The following is an 11,927-nucleotide window of genomic DNA, read 5'->3' as shown; positions in this document are numbered from 1 at the left end:
AGGTCACCCATTGTCCCAGCACCCTGACCTGATTTGCAGTCATCCGCTCATTCTTCCATATGGAGATTATGTAAGGCAGGAACAAAAACCAGGTAAGGGGAATCCAGTGGAGTGTGATCCGACGACACCCCCCCAGCCCCCAACTAGCTGACAGTCCCATCAATCGCGGATTGATCAGGTCAGCGACCTCAGCAAGTGGATAATCGATATTTCTTCACCCTTTCGTTCCTAACTTCACGGGCTGAATTAAATTCATCATTCATTCATTATATCCTTGGAATGAATTTACGTACATAAATTCAGCAACGAACGTTCTCGGCGAAATACCCGAAGCAGCCACGAGGGGGAGCACCCACAAGCACGTGCGGCACCTCCAGAATTCATTGTCTCTTAAATTTAAACCTTAAAGTTATATACAGAGATAATACGTCAACCACAGTCAGACCTTTGGAACTAAGTTAAACAAAAAGTAACAAAGTCAAACACCATGAAGGGTAAACCACTCCTTGTTCACTTTTCTACAAATTATAAATTTTAAAGGATGTTGACAAATCAGAGTGTGAGGCAGCTTTTAATCACAAACAAAAAACCAGGCCTTCGCAAGCAGCGTGACAAGCTGACAAAGTGCATAGTCATTAGAGAATCCAGTAAATGGTTTGAAATTTACTATGCAAACGGGATGATTTAATCCTCATCGTAGCACAAAACTTACAAAAGTTCTCCATCTTAAAAAATCAAAGGGATAATCATTGTGGCATCATGTAAAAGATCTATCACCGGACTGGGTACACGGCAGTAATATGCATCGTCCGGATTGGCTGCAGCTGAGTTCATCTGCCTGCTAACTTGCTAGAAAGCCCACCAGGTAACCATGACAGGCTGTGTGTTTAGTGCCAGTCGTTTGGCTGCCTGAGAGATGGTTATCTTTTTCTCCTCAGCTGTCCAAATAAAGTGAGGAGCAGTTCTCATACTTGGGCTCCATCTTTAACCTTGCAGAATTCCTGCCATATCTGAGAGATGAGTCTATATAGCGTATATAGCTGTGTATATAGCTGATGTAATGTCCATTAGTTGGTAAAGGTTGATCAGAGGTGGTTTCTGCTTAGACGATGCCACCGTGTGGCTGAAAGAGTGAGCCTTGGGAAAGGGAATTGCCTGGGGTCACCACCCCCCCCCCCCACCCCCCACCCCCGACTCCCAGCTCCTTTCAAGCCCGATCTCACAGAGCATGAAAAGGCACAGAGACAGTAATCCTTAACACCCCAGGCCCATGTGGTTAATGAGGGCCACTTAAGTCCGCAGCCAGACATGTGAGGGTGGGGCCCACAGAGGAGGGGGGGGGGGGGGTTGCTTGGGACCCAGTCACATGCTCTCCCATGTAATGAAAATCATATTGGTGACCTCTTGGTCAAGCTACATAAATAATTAGCAATTACGAGTCTGAAGATCCTAGCTAGCTGGTTAGCAGAACATCCTGCTTTAGGGTCCAAATAAGGAATGTGTATGTTAAATTTTTTTTGTGTGTAGTGACTGTTTATAGCCAACAGGGGGCCCAAAAGCTCAGGGGCCCCATACAATTGGGGAAACCAATTTCAGTGCAGGGGTGTGGGAGGTGCATGCAGTTTACCTGCAGAGACCTGCAGCTTTCTGACAGCTGTCAGGGCTACTGCTACAGACTCCCAGCTTTGCTCAGTGACGCCCCAGATAGCAGCACTGTTTGGGGGGGGGGGGGGGGGGGGGTGATTCTCCTCAAGTGCCCCAAATACAGATGTCGGTGTGTGATGCCCCTTTGGGGTGAATTGTGAAAACCATCTGGTCTTGGGACCATTCGGGAGACCACAGCTGCCTGCTGAAACCCCCCCCCCCCCACAAAAAAAACAGGAAAAGACAAGAAAGAGACAGGAAATATATGGGAGGTGGTGGGAAAGGCTCAGGAAAGAGCCGACAGGATTGAAAGCTCAACATCAGAGGCGTGGGATTTGAGCACAGGAGACAGCGTCAGTCTCACCCTACCAGGTACGGGGCTGTGCAGACATCCGCCATAACTCAGATCATCCAGACAACATCAAACACCTCGCTGTTGACTCACCATTCCTCAAAATACTAAAAGTATTATGGCCATTAGAAGCCAGTGCAACTCTATCATTAACTTTCGAAGGCTGTCTTTAGAATGCATTTCAGTTTTAATGACGTGCAAGTGTTGGTAAATGCAGCAGCTATAGGATCTTCGGTGTAGGAAGTAGCAATGACGGCAAATATTCACCCGTCAGAAGTTAATTGTGCCGATCGTGTCATAATTTGTGTTGTCAGTTGTAGGAGTTCGAGTGGATGGTGTTAGTAAAACTTAGGTGGGTGTTCAAAAGGGGTAGGTGAAGCCTGCATCGGGATCACCCAGCCAATCTCCTAGGGGGGCAGGGCCCTTTCTGAGATTACCTAAAGCGAGGAGGAGGGTTATCAGGCGCCGTGCACGAGCGGAGCGCAGAGACGCGCGGCGCCCAGCCTCTATTCAGACTGTACGTGCATTTCGCTCAAGCTAAACTTTTTTTTTGGTCGCAGGAAGAAGCGGAAAATCTCCCTGCACCTGGTTTAATGACTGTAAACATTCCCGGAGGATTTTTTTGTTACAAGAGAAATCTATTTTCTGCCCCGAAAAAGACCTTAAGTAGTTTTGTAACAATACAAAGCTTGAGTCTCCTGGACCCGAAGCGATCATGTCAGATCTTTCTGTGAATGATCATCTTGAGGGAATATTGTCAGATTTCGAAGGTAAGTATACATACCTGAAATGACAACAAAAACAGCAACAAATAATGATAATTCACTTGAGTATGGTGCGTAAACATAATACATAGACCTACTGTTAAATATATATTCTTATGCATGGCGTGATTGTGAATATACCGTTTAATGAACACATGCTCAATGCAATCAGATTTCGTGTGTTTCTCGTTTTAACGTAAAATTAGTTAAGTCAGTCCGGTTTGTAGATTGAGCGTAGTAACGACTGCTACTTTAGTGAAGGCATGCACGCTGGACGACGCGGCTCTCCAGAGCAAACCCCTGACTCCTCTCATGCGGCTTTAGAAAGCAACTAGTACTGCTGGTTTCGTCCAAAATTGTGGTATCTAACAGAGAGCGCTTTCTGGACAGATTTTCTATAAGTGGCACAACTGTAAGCATGCATTATACCAATACATAGTTTACAAACAAAAAATTAAGTTCTCGTTTTTTTTCCCCGCAAAGTTGCTGCTTAGCGCTGCATTTTGTAATCTGAAATAATATATTTTAATATAGTAAAGTAAGAGAAGTTGCTTAGATACTGATTTCCAGAATTTATGTGATACAGTATTCCTATTTCTGTGACCGTACCTGCTTAGTATATGGATTTTAATTAGCTCTTTCCGGAGTGGTCAGATTAAGTTACTAGGTTCATATATCCTGTATATACAATGTGAATTTGCTGTGTTTTACATTCTTGAGTTGCAGTTTAATTGACTTCCGAGAAGTGAGTGTTTTTGACTCCATACATCTGTGCTCGAGCTTTTTATATCTCCGGTGCTCGTATGTACTACGAAATCTGGCGAAAGCCCAACATCGCCTAAAGCTAATTAATCAAGCGTATATCTTTGTGGTGAAGTGCGAGCTGTAAGTTCCCAGAAAGAGAGCAAAGAAAGAGAGATCAAGCTGGTCTTGAGAAATGCGATCTCACTGAAATGTATGGATAATCGCAGGAAAACTGCATGACTTCATCTTAAAAAAAAAGCACGCAGATATTAATTGCATTAAGTGCTTGATTGTTTATGAGACTGTAAACTTTTCAGCAGGGCGCTTAAAACGAGTGGCAGGGCAATTTCCAAGAGTAATTTAAAGGTCCTGTTAAGTTTAACGGGTCTGAATAGCCTACCTCATTCCCACTGTACGTCTTTCTCTTTGTTTATTTTCTCTGCAGTGGTAATTAGGGCCTGTTTTTCAGATTAACCTCAGGGTATGGCCGCATACAGTATACATATTTTAGCTCACGATTTCTGTCATGTTACCTGTAGCTTGAGGGGGTTATCGGAAACTTTGTTTACAGTACAGGACTTGAGAGGGACTGTAATTTCAGATAGTCCGCTAGGTCAGGTGAAAGCGGAGAGATACCAAACGTAATAAGCGCTCTTGCAGGCGACAGCGCGTCACATCTGATGACGGCATCCCTCAGTCGCGCCTCTCTGCCAGTGACGTAACACGACGTTTCTCCCCGGAAAGCTGTGATATTATTTTCAGTTTCCGCACTCTCATTAGCATGCCACTTCGTGTTATCAGTCGAAATGCTGGAGCACATATATAAAATATTATCACGTGGGCTTTGTGTTTCTCTAGTAGCCATCTTCTCTTTGTCTGCAGTAATGGCTTTAGCTGGTCAAATGCATTTTCTGAACCCTTAATTCTTGTTACTGGTATAATGCATGTTTTGTTGTAGACAGTGAGAGGGGTCAGAACCCACTGGCAAAGCGACCCTGTGGTCACTCTGTAATGAACACTCCTCCTGTGATGGTCCCTTTAGCATGTCCTTATACGTGTATGAAGACTTTGACGCAATTGGCTGCTCTGTCAGGAAATCATTACAGTCGCTGGTCCTTAACATGAACCCAGTGTCTTTCAAGGACAGGTTGGGGCGGGTCCCAGGTGGGTGCTGAGCCAGGGACGATAGAGGGAACCCCATCTTGTGGGTCTCTATTGATGTAGTGTCTGAAGGGGCCTTAATCATGGTCTCTGTAGTGACAGCGCTGATGGGTCCACTGGACCACACGTTGGAAAGCGAGGAGCCAGCTGGTCATGCTGACAAGTGGCACTAAATCAAAATGGAGATCTGGGTGACAGGCCCTTGCTGCATTCCTCTACCCCCCCCCCCCCAATTCCAGTTTATGCAAGAGGCTGAAGGCAGCTGATCTTAAAGGTGGGGAGGATTCTTATACGTCCCTGGCTTAAGTTCAGCTGCTGGAACTCCCTGGTCCTGGGTCTCCGTGGCGACCTGCCTCTTTTTTTCGGCGCTGGGGATGCCTGTTCCGTTTCCAGGATTTTTGTGGTGAGGAAAAAAAAAAAGCAGGTCAGGTGGTTTCCCAGAAAATGGCAGGGAGGGGGCAAGATGATTACAGGCCTCTGGGCTGCGGACTCACCTGCCTCCTGTCCCCAACCACAGAGCAACATTTATGTTCTTACCTATAAACAGGAAAACAAACACAGGTAATGCTTTGTGGTATAATTGTGTAAAAGGTGGTACCAAGAAATCATTACCTTCCCTACTTCAGCTGTCTGAAGGCTCGGAAGAGTGTCCCCCCCGGGGGGGCTGTTATTTTTTCAAAAAGAAGACTGATATGAGCTCTTTGCACTTGGGCAACCAACAAAGACTCCGGACAAGAACAAAAGCCTGACTGGGCTTCTGGGGGGGGCGGGCTGGTGATGGGGGGGGGGTCGGTGGTTGATGGTGCTGCCATTTCCATGGCAACGTCACGGAAACGCTGGCTCAGAACTTCAGTTCCAGATGTGCCGCACGTCTCCACAGGTGAGCGATTCCTGCCGCCGGGTGACGGGGTCGTCACCGAAACACCTGGGAGGAATGCGGGCCCTGGGCTGGGGGGCGAGTCACGGCCCGTCCAAAGGCTTGCACACCCACTGGAAACAGCTCCGACCCCCCCCCTCCAAAGAAAAAAAAAACAAAAATCAGCAGGGGGACATGCATTTCTCAAGCCAGAGGCTCAGCAAGGCGGGGAGCTCATTAGAGTTGCGGCACTCGCACTCCAGGGCCCCCGCATTAACTGGCCTGGGGGGCTGCTGGCTGTAATGTATGAAATACCCCCCCCCCCCCCCCATTCACCACAGGCAACAAACTCCTGATTTCCATGGCCTGGAAGTAGCGGTGGTGTCAGATAATAGTTAAAGTGGAGCTCTGGTCAAATGACCCAGTCTCTTCGGCAGAAGTTACAGTCCTTCAGCCTTATGTCTCCAAGAGCTGACTCTATGCAAGGCCGGCACAGGACTTGGGCTGCCGGCCTGGTGCAGGAGTGTGCTCATGTGTGGGAATGCAAGGTTAGGGTACTGTATCTGTTCTCATCTCTGCACGCGTGTTGAATGAAAACGTTCTGAATGAGGAGATCTGTGTGAGAGAAGGACACCCTCTGCATCTCCAGGGGCAGCCCCAGCTTCGTACAGCAGTATGGTCGAGGAGCTCACATTTGGTTTCTACGATTCCCCCACAAACAAACCCAGGCGCCACTTGTAAACTGAGATGCCGTACCAGCCCAAACCTGTGGACAACGGCGTGTTTGGTGGTAATTATGTCCCGGTGTGGCCCATCACCTGATACCAGGTTCCCTCCATTTTTGCGTCATTTGAGATAACAAGTCCTCGCTTGCTTACGGCCACACTACGGAGCCGTTACCGGGGTGCCCCCCTATGGACACATGCTGGGGCAGGAAACAAACTGTACATTCTTCATAAGCCCGTCTGCCATCTAATTGTCCAGAGAGAGAACTCAGGGTGCTGCCTGGGTGTGAACAGTGAGCTGGAGGATGTCCATTTGTTTCAGAAAAATTATGAGGAGCACAGCAGACTGAGCACAGGCAGAATATAAATGGGTAGAGGCAGAGAATAGGAAGTGCACAGGCAGAGAGCAGGAAGTGCACAGGCAGAGAGCAGGAAGTGCACAGGCAGAAAAACACGAAGGGCACAGGCAGAGAGCAGGAAGTGCACAGGCAGAGAGCAGGAAGTGCACAGGCAGAGAGCAGGAAGTGCACAGGCAGAGAGCAGGAAGTGCACAGGCAGAGAACAGGAAGGGCACAGGCAGAGAACAGGAAGTGCACAGGCAGAGAACAGGAAGGGCACAGGCAGATGAGCATTTATCATACATTAAATTCACAGATCTGTCCCAGCCTGCAGAGAGGTTGCATTTGTACAGACCTCGCACTGTGGGTGCAATAGAAGGTTGACTGCATAACAGAAGCACAGTCTGGGTAGGGCGGGGGGGGGAGTGAGGAGTGTATGGGTGCCCTGATGGAGTAAGAGAGCAGCCTGAGAGAGGCATGGTGGGATTGGGGGCACATCCTCAGCCTGTTGAAGCCACACCTTCATGGGCCTGTTTACTGTGTGACCACTGATAGGCTTGATTTTCATGCCTTTTGTACAAAGTTGCACTTGAGTGAGTGGACCACATGAAGCAGCCACACCCTAATGCCAAACAACGTCTCCCAATCCCTCACCCCCCCCATTCAAAGGACTCTGTCTGGCTGCTGAGAATTGCATGTGTGCTCCGGGTGGCACATTGTTCCCCTGCTGGAATCTTGGGTCGGCATGCGGGCTGCGGTAATCCAACCCGTCGACCCAGGACACTCCAGCGCTGAATCGGGTCTTTGTGCTGGAGGAAGAGCAGCCGATTCCGACAATGGCGCAGGGCTGAAAGGCCGTGTTTGCTGTCGGCTGCCCCCCCCTTGGCTGGGGAATGCAGGTCTGCCATGTTCAGGGCATGGGCCCCCCGCCCCACCCCCAACTCTGCCAGCGCCCGTATTGGGGAGCCGTGGACATCCCAACACTGCGTTTAATTAGGATGCCCTCTGCGCCCGTCTGAAGCCCAGAAAGACTTCAAATGTCTAACTGCTTCATCTTCAGACAGCTTAAGTAATGATTCTACCAGTTAGAATCAGCCCAACTTCCTTCGAGTTCAATCATTAAAAAAAATAACATGCTCTGCTGATGTTTTATTCATCTCTGAGTCATATCGCTGATTTTCCACTTTGCGAACTCCTCGCGCAGACCGTTCCTCCCTGACGGTCTGTGAGTTAATAAAGCGGCGAGGTAATATCTGCTCCATGGCCCTGAAAGCGTTCGGGGTCGTTAAAGGGAGATAAGAGCAGCTGCGGCACTGAACGGAACAATGACTCTGCCAGAAAATCTCTGGCCTGCTGAAGACATAATCAGGCTGCCTTCTGGAGGGCGGTGAACCAGCCTTTTCTTTGGGAAACGCCGGCTTTCATGTATCCCACATTACAGGGGAATGACGAATGAATGCTAGGGACTGTTTAAACTTCACAAAGCATCTGAGTGCTTTCTGTCCACACCCAGTTTGAGCTTTCGGAAAGAAGTTAACGTTTAACCTCCGTCGTTACTGTGCTCTCTCTCGCTTTCTCGAATGGTTCTTCTGTTTGTAATACAACAAAATATTATTTTTTCCGTCTTGTGTCTGAGCAGAGGTAAGGCAAACCACTACACTACAGCCGTGTTTCCCAATCTGGTCCTTGGGGCCCCTCAGATGCTCCACGTTTTTGCCCCCTCCCTGGTCCCTGTTAGACAGTCCATATTACTGGGAGCTGGGAGGGAGCAAAAATGTGGACCGTCTGTGGGCCCCCGAGGACAGGGATGGGAAACACTGCATTACAGAATGGGGGACATTTTTGCTAAAATGGCAACAAGGTCTAAGGTCAAGCACTGGGAGATCCCTCCCCTGCAGATTTATGGATCTGACATCGTACTGATGCTCTGTATATCTTCAGTGCAGCACTGGGAATTAGCGCAGTATGAACCGAGATTTTCCCATTGCACATAATGCAAAACGCCATCTCCAGTATCATGCTGTACCATCTCCATGGCGATGGACCACAAACTCATAGCCGGATTCAGTTCAGGTTTTCACAGGTGACTCCTTCACCCCCTGCTGCCCCTCCTACTGGGGGGGGGATGCGGTCAGAGCTCTTTGGAGGTGATGGGGCCAGTGTATGCAGTGACAGAGATGAAACGGCCTCCACCAAGGGAGGGGGGGCAGAGTTACTGGTTACGGCCGCTGCTGTGAAAAGGCCCTGAGTCCAGTGGAGCAGTGTGACTCTGATCCCTTTAGCCAGGAGCATCGCTACAGTGACATCACATTTTTATTATTTAATCATTAGACGGCAACAGTGCATCAAATTTTAACCCAGGAATGCAATCACGTCAGAGGCTGGATAGTTTCCTTAACGTGGGTTAATACAGGAGCATGAGCTGTTAACGAAATGCTCCTTTTGTCTTCACAGCGCTGAAGAGATCCTTCGACATTGAGGATGTGGACGAGATCCCCGCTTACTCTCCTTCCTCGAACCTCAGCTCACCTTTCAGTCCAAGTCCGGTCCTCAGCAAAGCCAATGATGGCCGAGGACCGGCTAATCACGGGCCGCCCTCCTACCAATCACGGATCAGCGTCGGTTCAAGCCCCGCCCAGAGTCCAGTCATGAAGAGCAAAATGGTGACCAGCCTGTCGTTTAACCGCGGGACCATTGGTGTGGTCCGGGCCAATGGCAACACAGGTTCTGGAATCACCCGTGTGTCATCATTCCAGAGCAGGTTCAACCCAAATGGCTTTTTGTCCTCTGGCCCGGGAAGTGACAATGACAGCCTGCACAGCTCCTCCTCTAGCCTGGAATACCAAGGCACCTCCAAGGTCAGCTCATTGGCCAGCCCTCCCCAGAGCCCCATAGGGGTCAGCGAGTATAAGCCGCAGCATCTGGCCAGCCCCGCACTGAAGAAGTTCTCCTCGCATGGCAACGTTTTCCACTCTGAGGTGGAAACACCGACCCACCTGGCCACAGAACCTGTAGGTATCAACCACGGCTCTATGCCTTCCCTGGACCTCCAGATCTCTGAGAGCAGTGGGAGAAGAAATGCGGGCCCGCTGGGAGTGAGGTACGCTGGCATGGCTCCTACTTGGGGTTCCAACCCTCTTGGAAGGGTTCCGTCATTTTCGTCCGGCCCCCAGCCCCCCAAACCCAAAGAACCAGCCCGGCTCAGCAAGTTCCCTCTGGACCTTGATAGCCTGGTCGCCAAACCCCAGGTTCCACTCCCTCAAGCTACCCCGGCACCAAAACCAGCCCCTAAGCACAATGGGAATGTGATCAGCCCCTCAAACACACCCGTCATTCCCACCCACTCCCTGGATGCTGCCCCCCCATCTCCCCCGGGGTCCCTACCCGTCCCCAGCATCAGCGAGTCTCCTGTACCCCTCTCCCCAGCCCAAACCCCGCAGCTCAAGCTGGTATCACAGCCCCAAGTGGTCCAGCTCTCCCCTGGCCCGGCTGCTCCGACCACAGCTCCTGGCCCGGATGCGGTGCAGGATGCCGGGGAGACCGTCGGCTCCATCCTTCAGAGGATCGCCTCCTTTACACCGGCCAGCGCAGTGGGACCCAGACCCAGGGAAAGCAGCCGCAGCAACGAGGAGCAGGAGCAAGAAGCGGCTGTACATCTCCAGCAGCTCCAAGAAGACGGTAAGACCCATACTCTCCACCCAACCAATTAAAGCCGTTAAATATAAATTAACCATAAAAAAACTCGCTAAAGATAAATTAACTGATTACGGTCATTAAATATACATTAAATAAATCTGTAGCACTGGGATAATCTGTACTCCTGGTGTTTACTCAGTATGGAACCACATCTGTGTGAAATGGAAGGTGACAAATTAACTAGCTAGGTAATTAGCAGTTTGCTAACTCCTTGATCGATGAGGCTTCCAGCTCTGGTGTCCTGGCTAGATGTAGCACTGTCATCTTTCCAGGTCGTCCCTTCAAAGCCAAGAAAAACAATGCTGGAGGAACTTCCTGTCACATCAGTGAATAGTTTGGTGGAAATAGTCATGGTGGTGGGTGGGAGATATTGCTTGTGTGTGGCGAACCCAGCTCTGCTACAGAGTAATTGTTTACCGCTGTCGACACTGGCTGATCGCGGTTGGCTTCCCGTGCAGCTTGGCCTGTCTGGTTAATCCCCCACAATTCAGTTCACCCTCAGGACGTTCAAGAGTCTCGTCCGCAGCGGTGAAACCTGCAAGTGCCAAATGATTTACGGCCCGTATCAGATCAGCAAGATGTAAATGCTACTGCGGACTTGTGTTTACCCCTGGCACGCCAGCTGCAGGCTACGCAGGATTGACGGCGATGGTCTCGCGGTTTATATGGCCAGGCATGTACAAGCGGTGGCAAGAAACCTGAGATTTGTTGCCCATTATAGTTGAGACGTCTGCCGCTGAAGGCATGACAGACTGGTGTGTGAACGGAGCCACTGAGTAAAGTACAATTAAGGACCCGAGGCTAACCCCTAGGCTCACCTCCCAAACAAACATATTTTTATGTTTTCACATGGAAAGGATATAATGGAACGTACCATTATTTTCCAAAAGAAGCGGGTTTGTATCCTGCTGGAATGTTATGTGTATTTTTGTGTGATGTTTGTGTTTCCAGTCCTGCGCTCGTTAGATAGCTGCTGAATTTAAATAGTTACGGCCACAGTCAATGTTGTCAGGACCCTTTGCCGGCCAGTCCGGTGCCTGCGTGTAATACACTGTTTTTGGAGGCTTTATTTTCTTTACCAGATAAAAAGGGGGCTACATGGCTTCCCAGAAACAACCCTCGCATTTTTTTTTTCATTTGTTTTGTTTATCTTTGGGGGTCACGTAATGAAAGGAAGTTGATTCTTTTGCAGGCCTGAGAAAGCTATTATCACAGCAGGGGTCCTTAATTTGATATGTGCCCTTCATTAAACAGACTCTCTGCAGCACTCTTTGGTACAATCACGCGGCCTTCTGGCGAGAGGTTGAACCGGTCGAAAGGGTTGCCCATCTGGATGCTGATGACGGACCCGGGGGCCGCCTCTGAGGGTGGGCCCCTGGCTGTTTGTTACTGGGGACAGGAAGGAAATGGCAACGGCCTTCACAGCCGGGAAACTTCACCTTGTTTGGACAAAAATAAGTGCTCAGTCCTGTGTTTGGGGGACAGAGACGAGGCTGTTAGGGAGCAGTGGGGCCCTCCGCTCACTTAAGGACGCTCATGCGGCTGTTTGCCTCAGCCGGTCTGGCTGCTTGTGAGAAGCGCACATTTGGGCGCCGTTACTGACGGCTGTGTGGCTCAAAGGTTGGGTCAGCTTGACGGTCGTGCCTG

The 11,927-nt window shown here is 49.7% G+C and overlaps 1 protein-coding gene across 1 annotated transcript; it reads left to right on the top strand.

Moving 5' to 3' along the window:
- Positions 1-2,461: 2,461 nt before the first annotated feature.
- Positions 2,462-10,294, top strand: LOC125727680 (nascent polypeptide-associated complex subunit alpha, muscle-specific form-like). Its single transcript, XM_049004558.1, has 2 exons — positions 2,462-2,766; positions 9,039-10,294. Exons 1-2 carry the CDS (start codon positions 2,712-2,714, stop codon positions 10,292-10,294), a joined length of 1,311 nt encoding a protein of 436 aa, XP_048860515.1. The 5' UTR covers positions 2,462-2,711.
- Positions 10,295-11,927: the final 1,633 nt, after the last annotated feature.

Source organism: Brienomyrus brachyistius, unplaced genomic scaffold (genome assembly GCF_023856365.1).
Source record: "Brienomyrus brachyistius isolate T26 unplaced genomic scaffold, BBRACH_0.4 scaffold110, whole genome shotgun sequence".
Classification (NCBI taxonomy): Eukaryota; Metazoa; Chordata; class Actinopteri; order Osteoglossiformes; family Mormyridae; genus Brienomyrus; species Brienomyrus brachyistius.
Note: the sequence above shows the minus strand (reverse complement) of the source record. Positions and strands in the feature narration are given on the sequence as shown.

Excerpts from the sequence above, each read along its gene's own strand:
- LOC125727680 (XM_049004558.1), top strand. The coding sequence starts at position 2,712 with ATGTCAGATCTTTCTGTGAATGATCATCTTGAGGGAATATTGTCAGAT. Across the intron at positions 2,767-9,038 it reads AATATTGTCAGATTTCGAAG|CGCTGAAGAGATCCTTCGAC; the intron begins GTAAGTATACAT and ends TTGTCTTCACAG.